Here is a 20,836-nt window from a genome sequence, read left to right as displayed (position 1 = left end):
CATTGAATACTTTGGGGAACCCTTTGCACACATAGTTGAAATTTTGGGCTTGGACTTGGTTCACCCCCACAATCTCTATCCCCAGCGGCTTGAACCAGGCTAAACCCAGTAAAGTGGTGAGTTGGTGCTGCACTACTAGGATGTCCAGCATCCCCTCAAAATGTTTAAATTGCACCCAGACATGGCCCCATCCCTTGATCTGGATTGGGTTCTTTTGAAAGTCCCACAAGATGAATCTGATCGGCCATAGGGTCAGGCCGCTGTTGGGGCACAGCTTTTTAAGGGTCTCCTCTGAGATTATGGATATGGAAGAGCCCGAGTCCAGCTCCATCAAACAGGGCATCCCGTTGATGAGCACTAATACTTTGATTTTATCAGAAGTGTCTTGGGGCAAGTTCAATACCTGTATGCTGGTTGAGGCAGTGGAGCGCGCGTCAGTTGAGTCATGATGCGTGGACTGGCACCTCTGGTGAGACTCAACCCAACAGGCTCGTGCGATGTGGCCCAATTTCCCGCAGTTCCTTCAGTCCATGTTCCGGAATGGGCAGTTGTGGCGCTCGTGTGGATCCCCACAGCTGGCGCACTTCGTCATGGCTGGCTTTTCGGTAGCCTTTGGTTGAACCACAGGCCGTGGTGAGGCGGCATAGCTGGTGTGCCTTTTCCCCATCTGAGCCATCCGAAGTCGATGCAGTGGCAGCCTGGTATACATTCATTGCAGAGCGGCAGCTGTGTGCCTGCTCGAAGGCGGTCGCCTGTCGGAGTGCCTTCTTGAGGGTAATGTCATTGGTGGCCAGCAGTTTGCGGCGCAGTTTCTCTTCATGGATGCCCACTGTGAATCGGTCGAGCAGGATCTTCCCCGGTTTCCACTTGAATTCGCATTGCAGGGCAAGACCTTGGAGTTTGGAGAGGTATTCTGCTGCAGACTCGGCCTGTCGCTGTTGCGTCGTGTAGAATGAGTGTCTGCATGCGAGGTGGGTAGGTTGTGACAACAAGTGGTCTGTCATAACCTTGATCAGGTCCCTGAACATGGCGGCCACAAGGGTTGTAGATGCGATGAGTCACTTCATCAGTTGGATGGTCTCCACTCCGCATGATTCAGGAGAAGCACCTTCTTTTCCACGGCTTCCTCCATCTTGTGCAATTCAATGTAGTAGCAGAGCCGGTCCACCCATGACTCCCACAGATCTGGCCTGGTGGAGTTGAACTCTGTTAGGAGTTGTCCTGGAGCGACAGCCATAATCCCAGCCGCAATGCGTGGCTCGGTGTGCGATTATAGCACTGGAGCTTTTGCGCGGGCTTGCGGTGCAGCTGAGCAGTAGGCTGGCTCAACAGGATCCAACTTCATCGCCAGTGTAATGTACTGAGTTCCGAGACGATCAGCAGTCAAAATTCTTTATTAGCGAGTACATCATAAAGACAACATGGCGGGGCTGGGTCCTTGATTATATGCATTCACCTGGAACAACCCACTTCCCAGTCAGGTCCAATCCTGACCAGTTAAACTTTGTGCCACAGATCTTCATAGGCGGGTAGCATCTGTCCTTTACAGTCAGATGACCCACAATTTCCCACTCCTCAGTGTGCATAGCCGCACTGTGTTATAAATTCAGGGACCGAAATGCAAGACACAACACTTCTGGAGTGCTGCTATGGGGAGCTCCACCTCCGAATGAGGCCTACTTTCATCATACTAAAACAAAGGACATGACAGAAATTTTCTCTTCCCCTCTGTTATGTACTGAAATTAATGTTTCAAGGAAAGCTTTCGTGCATGCCGGGCAACTGCGGGAAAGCTAGAGACTGATTGATCCAAACTTGAAGCAGCAACCAATGAGCAGTCTTGGTGCGAAACTGGACTGCCTTGATTTGGTATGGGAATCAGGGGAGGGTGTGTGTCTCTTTTGCATGAAAATAAGCAGGGTCTCAGCCGCGCCATGTTGTCTTAGTATGTAATTGCCAAAAAAGCATGCTCCTGGTTGAATTCCAACGCATCGAACCCAGTATTTAAAACGGGCAATGAAGGTGGGATCCTGCTGAGTCAGCCTATTGCCCAGCCACACCGCATGCACCGTGTACTGAGCTCTAGTGCCCCACGCTCATCTCCCAATGCATCACGGCTGGGATCATGGCTGTTGCTCCAAGACAGTATCTACTAGAGTTCGACCCCACTCATCCAGACCTGTAGGAAACCTGGGTGGACCGGCTAAAATATTACATGCTATTCCACAAGATCAAGTATGAGGTGGACAAGAAATCGCTCCTGCTACATGTTCATGTGGTGGACTTGTGAGAAGGTGAAAGATTGCATGAACTACTGCAAAAAGTGTTGAAGATGCAGATTCGATTTAAACCAGAATTGTTTTTGTTGAACATGTATCCTAGTGATTATACAAAAGAGACAAGACATCTAATGGCACATATTAATACTGCAGCTAGGGTTTTGTTTGCTTAGAAATGGAAGCTTCAAGAACTGTCTACGAAACAGGAACTGATCGGGAAGATACTGGAAGCAGCAGAGATGGACTACCTATCTTTATTTCTTGCTGGGAAATCCAAAGAAGGAGCAAGAAAATGCTGGGAGAAGTTATATGTATGGCTAGACACTTAAGCTGCTGGAATGTGAATTGTGGTTAATATTCTTCATTTATATGGTTGAAATACTAGCCAAATTGATAACTTAAACGTGAACTTACAATATAACTCTATGCGATTATTGTGATGAGAGGTCAAGCGTGTAACAATATGATAAAACTTTCTTTTATTTGAATTATATAGCAACATGCAGAATGTGTTCTATTTTTCTTGATGTACTATTAATTTTCTATCTCCATTTCCCTTTTTCTTGAAAATAAAAATTTTATACGTAAAAAAAAGAAATTGCTCCTGCTCAGCGTTTGTGATATTGCTACCCTGCAACTGGTGAAGCACTGCATCGCTCTGAAGCTGCCTTGTACGAGGCCCTGATCAGGGTAATCACTAACCATTTGTAATCCCAGCTGACCTGTTTGGCATGCCTACTCTGGGGAAGCTGCGTAGTAGTTCCCCCACTGCTGCAAAAGCAGGTCTTAGAGGCCCTACATGAGACACACCCAGGGATCGTGCACATGAAGGCCCTTGCCAGGAGCTACGTGTGGTGGCCCGGTGGTGACACTTCTCCACCAGCCGCCATCCAGGCCCTTAGACAGATTTTTAGCATTCATAGTCTGCCCAACACGATTGTAACAGACTGGAACTGTTTTCACGTCCGGGGAGTTCCAGGAGTATTTGGGATGCTATTTAATTCACCACATTCTGTCCATTCCTTTCCACCCTGCCATGAACGGGCAGGCCGAGAGAATGGCACGCATGACCAAGGAGTCCCTAAGCACGATCATCCATGGGGACGGGGACCACAGGCTTGCCGTTTTCTTGTTCAGCCATTGAATAACTCCTAGCACAGCCACTGGCCACAGCCCAGCAGAACTCCTCATGGGGCGGTGCCTCACAACACGTTTGGACTGGCTGCACCCCGACCGGGCTCCAGAACAGCACCCAAACCTGGTGAGTCAAGAAGCGCCCAGAGGGTTCTTTCTGGGGGACCCCGTATATGCCTGGAACTGCACCAGCAGGCCAGAATGGGTTCCAACCAGGGTGATCCATGTCACTGGCCTCTGCTCCTATGAAGTTTTAACCAAAGGGGGCCAACAGCTCCACCGGCACATCAACCAGCTGCACTGTAGGATGCTTCTGGAGGAGCCTGGGAGCAATCGGAGAAGACAATGACCAGGAGGAGCCAGCATTGCCCCAGACGGGAAATGAGCCAGCACCACTCAGCCCGGCACTAGAGACCCACAGAGAAGCGGGCATGATGCAGACATCATGGGACTTGAGCTGGGAATCCTGACTCAAAGCTGCTGTGTTTGTGTTGTACTCACAATCAGTTGATGACCAACTCATGTCAAGAGACTAGGGTGTGGTTGGATAAAAGAGGGCTTGTGCTTTTGTACTTGGGAGAACTCTTGGGAGTTCTCAGGAAAAGCTTCTGTAATCATCTGTACTTTCTAAACATTCTTGTATATGGGAACTTAAGGTTTCAGTGACCAGTGTTCCTGCCTGGCTTATTGGAGCCAGGAGGACTGAGCTTGGGGACTCGGGAACAATGGGCAGTAGGATCCAAATCCCTGCTGCCTTGGTCCGATCAGGGGCTCCCTGTTGGTTCAAATGATCCAATGGTGTTCTAGCACAGGAACCCAGGACTGTATATATTTGGGCTTGTTGGCCCAGTTCACCAGCCTTCCAGTGCAGTGGTTACCATGCTGTAACTTAATAAAGAGAGCTATGATCACTGCAATCGCGTCTCCTCTATGCATTGAACCCACTGCATTATAAGTCTGCTATCCAACAGCTTTAGGTTCAAAGGGGTAATTGTAGAATTTTTCTACATATTTTGTAAATATAACTATAATTAATCCGTCTTTAAGCAAAGAAGGTTTTCCAGTCTGTATAAATAATTGACACCAGTACTAGTCATTGTTTAAAAACTAGATATTAACATCTGGCATCATAAAGCTGATAGTTTCACAGCAAGGATTATTTTTGGATTAAGATGGCAGCCTGGACAAAATATTCAGCCCTTTGTGGTAACAGAGGTGACACCTGAGCAAGGTATAATGACAAAAAGAATGAACACATCTTTTCCTAAGCTGAATGGAGGTGACACTTGTTTGCTCATAAAGACAACACTTGATGTTTTAAATCATTTATAACCAAACAAAAACATAAAAGAATTGTTTCAGTTTGCAGAGACAATCTTGGGGTTGCTATGTTTAAACAAAGCAGCACCAAGGTCAGTTAAAACAAAAACTGCATTGGCCAATGTTACTTTCTCTCTTGAGAAGGGATTTAAACAGGGTGTGTGCAAGGCTCCTGGCTCGATGAACAGAACTGTCTACAGCCAATTATTAAACCAATATCAATTCTGCTATTTAAAAAACAAACTTGTTTTAATTGTATAGATGGCAATAATGAAATTGTACATCTAAAGAAGAAAAATAATTCCAAAAAATGAGGTTGTGTCTTACTCCTAGGCAAATTAATCATAAATTAATAATCAAGCATAAAAATTATACTAAAAGACAGGGCTTTTTTCTGGGGGAATATGGTGGAACAGAGTCCTGGAACCTCTTTGTGAAAACAAAAATCTCCAAAAATGTTTAGACGTTCATGAGGGCACCAGTGTGTTTCTCCTTCATTTCCCTTTTGAGAGTTCTGGCACCTCTTTTTTCAGGGAAAGGGAAAAAGCCCTGCTAAAAGATATGCCAGTTAGATTACCCAGTACAAAGTGTCATTTATAGGAAGTTGCACAACACAAAAATCATTTTCAATAAAAGCGGAAAAAAAATCAAGTACTTACTATGAAAAGCATCAGGTTTAGATATACACAGACCTGTTTTCCCACCTGGACCTTCTGGACTTCATAGTTCTCAGAAGTGGCTAAGGGTCTTTACAGAGAAATATATAGACTCCCATCCCTCGCTGTTGGCAGTGAGCCCAGTGGGGCTCCAATGCAGCAACGAGGAGTAGCAGTGGGGGCGGTCCTCCCAACACATCCTCCTGGTGCAGCCTCCTTGGCTGGGCTTGACAGCGCCGCCGGGAGAGCTGTGGCCAGCCCCCATGGTCTCCGTGATGGCGGGGGAGAGTGATACCCAGACCCAAGCGGCTGAAGCAGCAGCTGGCGCCCGGCCAGAGCGAAGCGGAAGTTTAGCAGGAGGAGGGCCTGCCCAGGGTTGGGGCAAAGGCCGAGGGGGAGAGGGATGCAGCAATGGGATGGAGGGAGGGCGTGGGCAGCACGGCATCCATGGCCCGGTATAGAGTCGTCCATGGCCTGATACCGGGTCGGGATCTGGTAAATGGGAAACGCCAGAGAAGGGCAAAAGGAATGGAAATCAGTATGGTTTTCCACCAGTTTAGCAATGGATTCTGTTTTGTTCTCGTTCTTTTGCCCTTATAACAGCTATCGGTGGCATGTAACTGTTAGAGTTGCCAGCCAGCAGTTGCAACTGGAATGATTCAGGAGAGATTGGAAGCTGCCATCAGCATGATGGCATTACATCAGTTCCATGGAAAACTAGGAAGTGACATCATGACACTTCAGGGATTACTGGACACAGTGGTAAAATGGCGGAGTTTCCAGCAATTCCTAGAGCACTGTAATCTCACTTCTGACTCTTTCTAGGATTTAATGTAACACTGTCATGCTGTGATTTATAAATGCTTTTTCTCTCACTAGTCTCTGGAGCAATAATGGGCAATGGGAGCTGTGGGTGGGAGATGCCTGGCCCCCAACAGATAAATGGCATCTCTGGTAACTGTGGATGCTGAGAGGCAGTGATTATTAAAGTGATTGGTTTGGTTGTTGGTAATAATATTTTAAATATTGTCCTCTGCCTTTTGAAGTAATCTGAAACACAGGACTCTCTCCTGTGTCAAATGCAATACCCCTCAAAAAACAGTTGCCTTTTCTTTTCCATTAACTTTAGAAGAAATATATTAGTGGACACTGTATTGCATGTATATTGAAAGTTTTTTAAAAAAGAATAAATGGTTTCTGATAAACATTCTATGCCATCAGGACACCAGACTTTTTCAAGAAGAGTTTTTACAGCCTCTCAATATTATAATTTGCTTTCCTTCCAACATAAATGAGCAAAAATTGTCAAATCACGCAGGGTACTAGTGCACAGTCCCATCTATTGGAGTCCCTTTAGTAATACATATGTACCTATATATTAATATATTTTTGTTAATATATTGACAAAATGGATAATGATCATCCTGTGTCTGGACAGTTAAAGATACTATTTACTTTAATCTTATGTTTATATTTGCATGGGGAATATTTCTCTAACTATTTACTCTGAAGATAGTTGGATAATAGCTTGCCTCAATTAAGAAATGTAATTATTCATGCACTGAAAGTGCAATACAAGAATGTAGCATCTGTGTATTGTTCTTCAAAAGTTGCTTAGGAGCAGTCTTAGAGATTGTGGGGCCCTGGGCAAAAGTCCAAGATGGGCCCCCAGAATCACTGCCATCATATTGCCCCCCACACACACACACACACACTGGCTCTCATTGCCAAGGCCAACTGGGTTGGCCATTACTCCATGTAAAGTGAGTGGGCGCCATCACTAGAAGATAGCGGCCAGAGCCCTGGGTGGAGCTGGTGCAAGTGGCTACTGTTGAGCTGGTTGCCCAAGCCCTGGACGGGGCAGTCATGAGTGTTCTGGACAGAACAGGTGTGAGTAGCAGCAGCAGTAGCCTGCTCTTTCTCTTCTTTCCCCCCTCCTCCTGCTGCTCCTACTATGGGGTCCAGGGTAGCTGCCCCTATTTCCCATTGGTTAAGACTATCCCTGAGATCACTGTGTAACTGGCAAATTTGCAGAAAATAGTCCATAAACTTGAACTTGGACGCTGAAAGTTTTTAAGGAAGCAGGTGAATTACACCTAGATAGGGTTGCCAAGTCTTTGTTGGAAAATACCTGGAGACTTTGGGGGTGGATCTGGGAGAGTGTGGGATTTGGGGAGGGGAGGGACCTCAGAATGGCATGATGCCATAGAATTCACCCTTCAAAGCAGCCATTTTCTCCAGGGGAGTGGATTTCTGCCAGCTGGAGATCAGTTTGAAAAGCAGGAGATCTCCAGGCCCCACCTGGAGGCTGGCAACCCTAGAATTACTTGACATAAGCATTTAAAAAATGCAGGGATATACCACAAGTTTTTTATGTGTCATCTTTTCTTCATAACGTTTTTAAAAGACCTTTGCAGTTTTTGCACAGTAGTCACGTCATAGTGCAGAGTAGGACTGCAGTTGGGGTCTGAGGCAGTCTCAGTATCTGATGGAAGCAAAACTTCTGAACCTACTGTCAAATACAGGAAAGAGCAGGCTAGCATTTTCACTGTATGATTGGACCTATCGGAGGTTTTCACAGGTGGAAAGTTGTGTACCCATGAAGTTTGACTTTCTCACTTTCCGGGCCCTGCGGGACCTTGAACAGTTCCGCAGGGCCTGCAAGACCTTCCTCTTCCGACTGGCTCTCGCTGATGAAAATGGAAATTGCTAAGGAAACCGCCATCATAAAAGCAAACATAAAGTAAACATAGCATTAGCACTTTTATTAATTTAATTTTAAAACTTAAGCAGATTTTTAATTAAATGTCCATGTTGTTTAACTGTAATTTTATCTATCTGTATAGCTAAACTTGAATTGTGTTGTTAGCCGCCCTGAGCCTGCCCCGGCGGGGAGGGTGGGATATAAATAAAATTTTGTTGTTGTGGTTGTTTCCCTTCCTTCTAGTTCCCCAAATTGTCCTGCCTGGCAGCTCTTGCCTCTGTTGTTCTGTTGCTTAGTTGAGTTTTGCCCATCATGGTATTCATATCCATATCTGAGGGTCAGCCTGGAAAGGTTGTGCCTGTGGGTATTAGTTTCTGCCTGTTTCCAAAGTGTGGGAAGGGGGGAGTAACAGACAAGTGAGGCACTGTGTGCTCTTCTTTACAGCATGCTTTTATGCGTCCATGCACATGCGGTGGTTGGGTGATGTCTTAGTTGCATTTAGACCATGTTGATTTGTATTAGAATGTCTCCAGTGCAAAGATAGGAGAATTATGTGGCGTCCTAGCTACCAAGGATGGCGAGAGAGTGCCTATCAAGTACTTCTACAGTTACTCTTCTGTTAAGATAGATCCAGATGGGCAGCCTTGTTGGTCTGAAGCAGTAGAACAAAGTTTGAATTCAATTAAGTCTTAAAGGTTCCGCTGAATTCAAACTTAGTTCTTCTCTTCTTTGTCAGCCTTGTGGCTAAGATTGCATTGGATTGTGACTGCACTATGCAGGCGTTAAAATCCCTGGTGTCACAATGGGGCTAAAGTGGGATAAAACATTTATGTTTCAGTTCTTCATATGTATCGTGCAGATAGCATTCTTTGTTGGGGTTCCAAAATATTGTGTTGACTTAAACAGTGAGAGTTAATTAGAAAGCTTATCTGAATAGCATGTAATAGTCTTTGGGAGAAATTTTTGGTTTTATTATTTATTTATTACTTTCCATTTATATCCCGCCCTTTCCACAAGCGGACTCAGGGCGGCTTACAACATTATTTGTTTTGTTACAGTTCATGTTAACAAACTGTTAAGAAGGAATGCGTCCATCTGCTCTAGGCAGCTCACGTTATTCACATGGCAAGTATTTTAATAATCGACAGGCAAAGGCAGATAATTTCTCCTGGAATACCTGGGAGTTTACATGAGTTTCGGCCCATTGTAGTAGCACAAATAGCTCAGTTTAGTTTGAGCTCATCAGAACTTGAAAGCTAACCAGGGTCAGCTGCATTTAGTGAGATGGGAGACTACCAAGGAGGGTTGAGGTGACTATGGGGGGAAGGTAATGGAGAACCACCTCTGCTTATCCCTTACCTGAATGCCTTATGAATGAGGTTGCCATGATTTGGTTGTGACTTGACAGTACATTCTTCTTGGGCTTTGGAGCAAGTTGACAGTAACTTGCAGACTGGGTGTGTTTGCGTGTGGAGAATCTATTGAGGGAACAGTGAAAGCCAGGGGCTTCAGAACTGCCTGTTTGTTTTCCGTCTGTATGCCTAGCTTGCACGCATGAGACTGGCATAGGTAATAATAAAGACACTCCAATAGTGGGATTTTTTTAAATCTCTGTTACAAAATGCACTTAAATTCAAAGCATGAATTAAAATGAAACCTTTCCCGCCCCCCTTGCTACAGAAATTGTAAATGGTTGCCTGAACATTCAAAACAATTTTTAAAAACATGGCAGTGTTCTTTTGGAAGAATTATAATACATTTGTCTACGCAGAGATATTTCAAAATTGAAAGAGAAAAATATCTTTTTTTGTTTCTCATAATTCAGTGTGATTTATGACATAAATACCTTAGGTCTGATCATAATTTTAACCTTTTTAAAAGGTTGTCGATAACCACTTGGGATATCATCTGAAAGCCCAGGCCATGTGCCCCAGAAAATCCCATCTCGAACTCCTCTATATTTTTGGTGATAATATTTGCCATTGAGGTTGGCAGCCATGCAGGCATCAAACCACCAGCCAGAGCTGTAATATGCCCCACAGTTTCCTGATGAATACCTGTCGTTATCTCGGTCTGGGGTGGTGAAGAACTTTTGATCATGGTTATAATGTTTGCTGAAGTGGAGAGCATCCCCTGCTGTGCCCGTGTAGCCGCCGATGCTCAGGCGGTATTTGAGAAATTCATTGGCCACATAGAACTGTTCGTATTTTGAATATTTTCTGACTCCGTTGAAATCCTCAAGTTCAATCCTCAGTTGCATTTCCTTGCTTTTAGTCAGGAGGTGAATTTTGTCATTCCCCAACCAGAATTCTCTGCTGAGGTTTCCAAAGCCATTCTTGTATTCACTCCACGTTCTGTTGAAGTTTGTGCTGCCATCTTGACGAATCTGGATCACTGTCCAACCACCTCCCATAGATTCCATGTCACAGTAAACTTCAAAGCTGTCATTTCTGGGATCAGGAGCAATTGTATAGATTCCGTTGTGCCTTTTGCCCAAGGCAAAATAATCAGAGCAGTCTCTTGACAGAAGTTGTATAGCTGGGCACAAGAGGGGGGGAAAAAGACACTATAGAAGTATAGATATTGCTGATTCACATTTTTAGTTTATCTAGAACTAGCAGCATAATACTAGAGAAAGTTAATCTCAATTCCATAGTAGTAAACTCTTCTCATGTTTCCATGCTTTGCAGCCCCAGAAAATTAGCTTTCTGATGTTTCTCATGTAAAATAAATGAAACAAATTGCCTAGAAACATGGGGAGGGTGGTGGTTTTGCACACAAAACTCTCATGTAGAAAGCAAAACATCTTTCGATTGTTGCCATGCTATAAATAATAAACAAATAATAAGTGCCATCACACTGCAACTGACATATGATGACGTGGTGATCCCTGTGAAGTTTTCAGGGTAAGAGATAAGCAGAGGCCATTTGCCATTGCCTTCCTTTGCCTAGGAAGCCTTTTCTTCCTTTGTGCTCTCCCATCCAAATACTAACCATTATCAACTCTGCTTAGCTTGGCTTCTGAGCTCTCATAACCTTGGGCTAGTTTAAGCTATTCAATGGAGCAAAAGAAATCTGTATTGTAGAATTAAGCAAGAGAAAGCTGGGTGAACAAGCTTTAGTCTGGCTTAGGAACCACCGTGCTAACTCTCCCTTCTATCCTTTTTGCTTACCCCTCGCCCTCCTGTTGCCATTTGCTCTTTTAACAACCTCCTCCCCATGCCCGTAGCTAGGGTTGCCAAGTCCAATTCAAGAAATATCTGGGGACTTTGGGGGTGGAGCCAGGAGACATTGGGGTGGAGCCAGGAACAAGGGTGTGACAAACATAATTGAACTCCAAGGGAGTTCTGGCCATCACATATGGTCTTCCATAGGAAATAATGAAGGATAGGGGCACCTTCTTTGGGGGCTCATAGAATTGGACCCCCTGGTCCAATCGTCTTGAAACTTGGGGGATACTTTGGGGAGAGACACTAGATACTATACTGAAAATTTGGTGCCTCTACCTCAAAAAACAGCTCCCCCAGAACCCCCAAAACCTCCAGATCAATTCCCTATTATACCCAATGAGAATCGATCACATAGGGAATAATGAAGTGCTCAGCAGACGTTCCTCCCCTCTCCCCCCCTTCGCCCCCTTTTTCTAATAATAATAATAATAATAATAATAATAATAATAATAAATTTTATTTATATCCCGCCCTCCCCACCTCGGCAGGCTCAGGGCGGCTAACAACATTTCATAAAAACATACAATAATAGATAAAACCATTTAAATTTAACAATATAAAACATTAAACTTAACAGCATTAAATCCAATATATACAATTAAATAACTTCGTCTGACAGTGTTGATGGTGTTTGACGCTAGTTCTGCCAGTATATACACAGCGGTATAGGTCTTTAAACTGCATTGGCGGATCCTTAATTAGCGGTCTTCTTTAGCAGTCCAAATGTGCAAGTTTAAAGAGGGTGGTCTTGCAGGCCCTGCGGAACTGATCAAGGTTCCGCAGGGCCCGCACCTCCTCGGGGAGTTGGTTCCATAGGGCAGGGGCCGCGATTGAAAAGGCCCGTGCTCTGGTATTCTGATATTTAATCTCTTTCGGCCCAGGGATAGTCTCCTTCTACCCAGTGCTGGGTCTCCACAGGGAGACTTTTACAGTTTTGGGGCCCAGGGAAATAGCCGGTTGCCGGCTGCTTGCCTTCCCCTCTCCCAAGACTCCCCTTTTAAAGTAATGTGGTCTAAAGCAGTTGGGGAACTATGTGGCACAGAGTTACTGCCACCATTCACAATATTAAAACGTTTATTAAAAAAAGAAAAAGGTTACAAGCATACTTTTAGCTAGGGGTCGTTTTGTAGAAAAATAGGTAGTGGAGCTCATCAAGGGATTATGTAGCTGCACATACTATTCAATGGATAAGGAGGTGGAACTCTCAAGGAGGAGATGGAACTCTCAAGGAGGAGGCGGAACTCTCAAGGAGGAGGCAGAACTCTCAGAAAGGTTCAGGAACTGCACTCCTGTGAGCTCCCACTGAATCTGAGGCCTGCTTTTAGCACAGCACCAGATCAGCAACTAGAAGAACAAAAAAAGTTGGTTATAATTGCATCATCTGTCCTTGGTTCTAAAACTTACTGTATTAGATGCTGAAGTAGAGGAGACAATTCTAAGCTTAGTAAATTACAAAATACTCTGAGGGTGTCTAGAGTTTCCTGCATCCATCCAGACAGCAGGCCTAGCCACATGTTCAAGATGGCTACTGCCTGCTGACACAGCTCAGCATTCTGTCCTCCTCCACGGCCCAGAATCAAAAGTTCTCCCCTTCTTGGAGCAAGCATTTTTATTAATCCTCTGACTCCACTCATTTTACATCACTCTCCAACCTGATCCATGCTTCTTTTCCTGTTGTCTCCAGGAATCCTCCTTTTGAGGAGGCATCCTGGGAAACCTCCATACCTTCTGAGAAATTTCCAATTCATTCCTGGAGATGGTTTCTGGGGCTGATCTAGCCCAGCACCCTCCACACTGTTTCCTGCCTAGAGAAGAAAGATAAGGTGGCTCATCCCATTGTCTCCTCTGCATATCAGTTAGCATTTCTAAAGAGGCAACCCAGGTACTTCCGGAATGTGATGGGCTAATTTCTCCCCCCCCCCCGCCACACACACACACAGACTTGTCTCCATGCTCAGAGCAAGAAATTTTTAAAGCCTGCTTGCCAATCTTCCAGGAGACAAGACATTTTTTCACAGAGCTCATAAGCTCATTTAATGCCAAACCATGATGTGACACCCAGCTTGTCCAAACCAAAGATGGGACCATTAGGTGGATTCCAAACCAAGAAATCTCCCTTAGTGTTTCTCTTTGATAAAAATATATTGACTCTATTTACATATACTACTTGGACTGTTAGGGATAAATGCTTTTTAAAAAATAATATAATTAATTCTTAGATCCCTGTGATAAATCTGAAATTTTTGCACTAAATTTTGGAGATTATTCCCCAAGTGAAGTGTACAGTTGGAATACAGCCCTCACCTTATGTCTGTGTCACACCTTAGCTGGTGTCTCCAGGTTCCCGTTAACATTTTTTTTAAAAAAAAATACTTTATTGGTATACTTCATAGCGTTATATGTCATGCTATATAAACAATAGTGCCATATTAATATTGTTACTGATTTACAACTTAATTTTATGTAGTTTACAGCTTTGCCTATAAAAATTGTTACCCGGATAACCTTAACAAGAAGACTTTCAGAAATACATTAACTTTCTATACAATGAATTTCTAAGAATGATCCCGTTTTCTGTAAAATAAGTCATTAAAGGGTACCAAATTGCTACTACATGCCTTTCATACTGGGTATGTGATGTCATATGGATTGTATGTAATCTTACTCAAAATAAATATGTGCCAGATTTTCGGGTGCCACATCTCTATTCTAGGGGTGTATTTCTCTATCCGATGTGTGACAGTGGCCATTCTTGCTGTCGCTATGAGAATATGTATTAGTTCTGCTGTACCTGAGCTTATTTTTGTGTCTTTCCAGTTATGAAGTAAGATGTCGGGTTCCAAAGGTAACTTTACTTGCATGATGTGTTTTATTTGCATTTTAATTTGTTGCCAAAATTTATGTATGAAACTGCACCGCCACCATCCATGAATATAGTCTGTTTTCTCTCCGCAAAGTTTTTTACATTGTGGGTCGACAGAGGGATTTATTTTGTTGAGTTTTGATGGGGACCAGTACCATCTAGTAGTGTTTTGTGGAACTGGAATTTTAGATTTAGCACGTTCCTATTAACATTTGATAACTTTCTCATTCAACACTAATGGCTGACTTTATACATGTTGCAAAGCACAGCAAAAATATTTTATACGAGATTGGCTTAGAGTTGGCTATTGTTTTGTAGATGTAAAGAACATCAGGGTTTTTTCCCTACCTGTTGCAGATTATTGTGTGCACTTGACACTATGACACTCAATGTGATGCAGTTTAAGAGAATGTAACTGGCTTCCTGTAAATATATTACACAACCACTGAGGTTTTACAGTGGAAATGAGTTTGGGCAAGCATTAATATAACACTTCTTCCTCTCAGCAGTTCATTTTGTACAGAAAATATTTCTTCCAGGTGTTTCCTGAAGATTATAAACCCATTTTTCTCTCTGTAGCTGGAAAGATTATGATGCATGCAAGCTTTAGAAATGAAATAAATAATGGGAATCATAGAGTTGGAAGGGACCTCCAGGGTCATCTAGTCCAACCCCTGCACAGTGCAGGAACTTCACAAATACCTCCCCCCCACACACACACACATCCCCAATGATGCCTGCTCCATGCCCAGAAGATGGCAAAAACCTCCAGGATCCCGGGCCAAATTGGCCTGGAGAAAAATTGCTGACTGACCCTGAAGTGTCACTCAGCATTTCCCTGGGTGTGTAAGAAAGGGCCACAAGAACTAAGCCCTGATGCAACCCTTCCTGCCCTCCTTCTCAGAATTTGCCTAATTCACAAAATCAGCATTGCTGTCAGATGGCCATCTAGCCTTTCTTTAAAAACCTCCAAAGAAGGGGAGCCCACCACCTCCTGAGGAAGCCTGTTCCACTGAGGAATTGCTCTGTCAGGAAGTTCTTCCTATTGATGAGCCAGAAATGCATTTGATTTAATTTTAACCCATTGATTCTGGTCTGACCTTCTGGGGCAACAGAAAACAATTTTGCACCATCCTCTATATGACAGCTAGGGTTGCCAATCCCCAGGTGGGGGCAGGGGATCCCCTGGTTTGGAGGCCCTCCCCCGCTTCAGGTTCATCAGAAAGCAAGGGGGAAAGGAAATGTCTGCTGGGCACTCCATTATTCCCTATGGAGACCAATTCCCATGGGTATAATAATGGAGATTTGATCTGCAGGTATCGGGGGCTTTGGGAGGGGGCTGTTTTTTGAGATAGAGGCACCAAATTTGCAGCATAGCATCTGATGCCTCTTCTCAAAATACCAACTTTCAAAAAGATTGGACTGGAGGCTCAATTCTATGAGCCCCCAAAGAAGGTGCCCCTATCCCTCATTATTTCCAGTGGAGGGAAGGCATTTAAAAGGTGTGTGGTCCCTATAAATGTAGTGACCAGAATTCCCTTTAGAGTTCAGTTATAATAATAATAATAATAATAATAATAATAATAATAATAAACTTTTATTTATATGCTTGTCACAACCTTGAAAGTCTCCAGATATTTCTTGAATTGGACCTGGCAACCCTAATTGGTTATTGGGGCAAGTACTTGAAGATGGTGATCCTATCACTGCTCAGTTGTCTCCTCTCCAGGCTAAGCATCCCCAGCTCCTTCAACCTTCCCTCATAGGACTTGGTCTCCAGAACCCCCAGCATCTTCGTTGCCCTCCTCTGGATACGTTCCAGCTTGTCTATATCCTTCATAAATTGTGGTACCCCAAACTGAACACAGTATTCTAGGTGAGGTCTAACCAGAGCGGAGTAAAGCGATACCATCACTTCATATGATCTGTGCACTATACTTCTGTTGATACAGCCCAAAATTGAATTTGCCTTTTTAGCTACCATATCACACTGCTGACTTATGTTCAGTGTACTGTCCGCTAAGACCCTTAGGTCCTTTTTGCACCTACTACTGCCAAGACAAGTCTCCTCCATCCTATAATGATGCATTTGGTTTTTCCTACCTAGGTGCAGAACTTTACATTTATGCCCATTAAAATTTGTTTTATTTGTTTTAGCAGTTTTCCAGCCTGTCAAGATCATCCTGTATCCTGACTCTGTCTTCTAATGTATTTGTGACCCCCCCCCCCAAAGTTCTCCCAAGTCTGCAAGTTCTTTTAGTACCCTTGGATGCAGTTCATCTGACCCTGAGGACATTCATTTAAGAAATGAGGTATTGATGAACTGCCCCTTTGCTGATCCCAAGCGGCAACTCTCTTCCCTCTACATGGGTTCTGTTTTTGCCATGTTGAGTACTGTTTCCTTCACAAGAGAAGTCTGAGGAAAAGTAGGAACTGAGCATTTCTGCCCTCTCTTCATCATCTGTTACAATTTCACTTCCCCATCCCCACAATGGGCCTAACATGTCCTTGCTTACTTTGAACATAAGAACCTTTTTTCTAAGCATCTCTCACTAGCCTAAGCTCAGACTGAGCTTTAGTGTCCTTAACTTTTTCTCTACAAGCAATGGTTATTTGTTTATATAATTTCCTAATTTAGTCTTTTTTTATTTCTCAAATCCTTGATTTCTTTAGGCACTTCCCATTTTGCCTTCTCATAGGAATCATTTGTGATTGTGCCTTCAATATTTTGCCTTTAAGAAACTTCCACCCATCTTGAACTATCTTCTCCTTAAGTATTTCTGGCCATGGGATTCTACCCAGCCTAACTTTAAGTTTGTCAAAATTTGCTTTCTTGGTCCAGCCTATATGTCAAACTGCATACAGCTTTTCCCTTCCCCAAGACTGTAAATTCCAAAGCACATGGTCACTACTATCCAGGGTGCTCACTACTTTCACCTCGTCAACCAGTTCTTCCCTGTTGGTGAGAATCAAGTCCAAGATAGCAGATCCTGTTTCCTTTTCCACTTTCTGGAAAATGAAATTGTCAGCAAGATGTCAAAAATTTATTTGACCTTTTGTTTTTAGCAGACTTGGACTTCCAACAGATATCCAAGTAATAGAAATCTCCCATTTACCACTGTGTCCTGTTTCTTTGATAATTTTGCAGTCTGTTCTAGGAGTATTTCATCCAAGTCCTCTGCCTGGCTTGGTGGTTTATAGCAGACCCCCATATTATCACTATTATTTCTTAAGCCTTTTATTTTTACCCAGAGACTCTCAACTGAACTTCCAACAGTGTCTCAAGGTATTCTCTTGACACACAAACAAGGAAACTGTCAACAGAACAAAATCCCTTTGAATCTAGTGCACTATCCTGATTTACTTGGGGAATATCTATGTAGTTCATTTGGGCCAGCCTTATTAATATGAAATGCTCATCAACAGTCTTTGCTAGGAAGCTGTTCCAGCAGTTTGCCATTATTTTAGTTTTCTTTAAGAAAGTTTACTAGTTTTCTATTTCTTAGCAGGATTTTTTCTTGGTTAATTTATTATTAGGTGATCAAGACAATTTTCCAGTATTGCGATACTTAGACTGGTCTAGAGTATTTGAAAACTGATTTTTCTTCTTGACTGATTCAACTAAATAATCTTGTGGCTGTTTCAAATGATCTTTGGAGTAAAATTATAATTATGCTGAAAGACAAAACACCAATTAAAGATTTTCTCTGGCAAAAACTATCACGTATCCATTGGAGGTAATGAGATAACTGTTTTAAATATTGTCCCTAGAGTTACATGATTTGAAAGAAATAATATCCAAAGTAATCTTTCATTTTACATTGTTTATATATGACATCTTGCCAAGATTTCACTGTTAGTATAGCACATGTCATCCATTTGGGATACATTAATTCTGCTGAGGTTCAGATACGTGCAGCTGTAAAACATAATTTATGTCAACCGTTGAAGACTACACCTTTCTGCATATTTCCAAATGCATATAATATGTCATGTTATTCATTAACATTTTCTAGGGCAGATCAAAATAATATTTCTGTTTGTTTTTTGGTATTTCTTGTGAATTTCAAAAGTGCAATATAACATTGGAGTAGGCAATGATTTTGCCGTTAAGTCAGTAATTTAAAGCAAAGGTACATAGCAGTGACAAAGCATAGATGCTCAGATGTCCAGTTCAACAAAGCAACTGGGTGGAGGAAATCTAGATATACCTTTCTTGTTCCAGCACTAGAATGTTTCCTACCTGCTTCGTCTCTGAGCTGAAATGATAGTTTTATACAGATGTCATGATGAATGCAGGCATCAGTCCATTTACATTGGTGGGTTTAGGACTAGTGTACCTCTGTTTAAGATGGTACTGCCAGTCCAGTTCTTGACTTGGGAAGTTGATTGTACAAAGCAACGGGGAACAGTAACTGGTAGCCCGCAGTGAAGATGCACAACGCACTGTTATCAAATGAGTGTTGTAGTGATGGGAGACTGCGTTAGCAGCATATGTAGATGGCTGCTTTCCTACATGGATCCTTTTTCCTTCCGTGAGGCAAAAGAGTTTCTGTTTTAAGTTACTAGAGACAGCTCAGAGACCTATTATGCCAAAAATGCAGGACACGAAAGTTTTCCATAAGTAATAGTAAGTGGGAATTTAAAACAGCTTCTTATAGTTTTTTTTTAAATTTTATTTTTGTTATATGTGTATCCTGCTCCTTGACTGATTTGCTCAGAGGAGTTCATAACATTCAAAGGACATAAGTTCCACTTAGCACCTTTAAACTTCAAAATTAAAAATGTAAAATTAATGGGCCCAGCTTAAGTTCCTTTTGTTATTGTTATTGTAATCTATAAAATGTGTAATAAGTTTTGCCTCCATAATTTGCCCCACTCTCTGTTTTACAGGTTCTACCAAGATAGAGAATACATTGGGCAGGAGGCAGGAGTTCAGGCTATTAATGCTGAAAGAGATTCTGCATCTAAAGTTCAGTTGTGTCAGTTTCTTATCCAGCGTATTAGAATCTATTTCAGCTGAGCTAACAAGTCTCCTTGCTCCAAAAGCAGCCTGCACTGTACTGTGTAGACCATTTCCATGCCTTCCGTTTTTCTAATCTACTGACCTCCCCATAGTTCCAAAGAATGTAGATAGAGCAGCTCCCAAAATATGACCTTCCTTTTGGTTTTAGTATGTTTAAAGGAATACCGTAAACATAGTGCTGACCAGAACATGAAGCCCTTTTAAAGCGTGCAGAGCTGACCTACCTGCATTCGACTGTTCGGCTGGGCAGTTAGAAGAACATTTGTGATCCAAACTGTTCACAACAAATGTAAGGTTGGCTATTTTGCCGTCAACGTAGTTTTCCACATTATCCATATTGATGAGGTTCATTTGCTCCAGCTGACCTTGTAACAAGTGAATTTTGGTCTTTGCATCTTTCAAGCCAGCTGATAGCCTGGATACCTTGCTTTGCAGTTCTTTCACTCTTTTCTCTTGTGATTTGCTGTAGTCCAATATGGTGTCTGTTTCAAGTGGCAGGAACTCGCTGTCTGCTTCTTGGTTGTCATCAGCTTGCAGCTTGCAATCTGGGCAGGTCTTTTTCAAGTTGTTTACCACTTCCTTAAGGCTCTCCACTTCTTTTATTGTTTTCTCAATCTGCTGAAATTGCCAAGGTAGCTGGATGGTCATTTGTGGCAAGGTTACCTGGTATGGGCATTGCTCTCTTCCACCACATTTCCCACCGGTTTTGACCGTGATGGGGCAAGCCTCACTCTCTTTTTCTTCTTGGACACTTTTGATCCCATCATCCATCAGGCCAGAGCCATTTGCGAAAAGCAGCCCAGCTGCCTGGAGCAGGATCAAGAAAACAACCTTCATCTTTTTGGAGCAGCTGGCCTGGTGAGGAAGTATGCAACGCTTCGGCAACAGTTATACAGGGTGACTGATTCCTGCTGACGAATGATCAGACTGCCTGCCTGCGCTGTTCTAGGAAAAGGGCGGAATCTGATTGCATCACAACAAGTTGCAGAGATATTAACAGCAGATTGGAGTAGGTACCTGTGGAGAAAGCCAAAAGATTATTAAATGTGACTTTCAGCACTTGTTGGGCAGGAGCAAAGCTGAAAGAGATGCAGATTCTCCATTTATGTGATTTTTAAAATTTCTAATTGCTCTTCAGTCTGCTTTTCAATTGGAAACCAAAACCCAAAACTCTTCTGCTTGGTGCTTTGAAATCTTGTTTTGGAATGTTTTAGTAAAAATAAAGTTACTATAAGCAGCAAAGAGAATGTGTTCAACTCTGTGCTGGGGTTCTGTTGGGTTTCTTGGCAGTTTGTTAGATGTTCCTCTTTGAGAAGGTTAGGAATAGTGGATGAGCTGCCTTGAAAGCATGTGCTTGCCATATGCAGTCACAGCCCACTGTTAAGTATGTTCTAGGACCCCACACAAGCTGAGTGTACACTCCAAAACATTCCCCATAATCTGCAATTTACAAGGGTTTCTAAGCAGACAAATGGATGTGGAAAGGGTACTGTGACGAAGGATTGTTTCCATCAGATGTGCTCAGAAGGCTCTTTCTCAGAGAGGTAAAGGGGGAGGGAGAACAAAATAATTTCAATCTTTAAAGAGGAATGTTCACTGGCATTTGACAAGCTGAACATTCCAG

General features: G+C 42.9%; 2 protein-coding genes across 3 annotated transcripts in view; one reads left to right on the top strand and one right to left on the bottom strand.

Moving 5' to 3' along the window:
- The window catches only part of CCDC146 (coiled-coil domain containing 146), a 188,215-nt gene that overhangs the window by 65,347 nt on the left and 102,032 nt on the right, over positions 1–20,836 (top strand). The gene's annotated exons all lie outside the window — the stretch shown is intronic.
- On the bottom strand, positions 9,692–20,126 carry FGL2 (fibrinogen like 2). The gene is made up of 2 exons (XM_060244688.1): positions 19,437–20,126; positions 9,692–10,631 (listed from the first exon to the last, which is right to left on the bottom strand). The coding sequence occupies exons 1-2, from the start codon at positions 20,047–20,049 to the stop codon at positions 9,925–9,927; spliced, it is 1,320 nt and encodes a 439-aa protein (XP_060100671.1). The 5' UTR covers positions 20,050–20,126; the 3' UTR covers positions 9,692–9,924.

Source organism: Heteronotia binoei, chromosome 8 (genome assembly GCF_032191835.1).
Source record: "Heteronotia binoei isolate CCM8104 ecotype False Entrance Well chromosome 8, APGP_CSIRO_Hbin_v1, whole genome shotgun sequence".
Taxonomy (NCBI): Eukaryota; Metazoa; Chordata; class Lepidosauria; order Squamata; family Gekkonidae; genus Heteronotia; species Heteronotia binoei.
The sequence above is the reverse complement of the archived record's forward strand: the minus strand, read 5'-3'. Positions and strand labels throughout refer to the sequence as shown.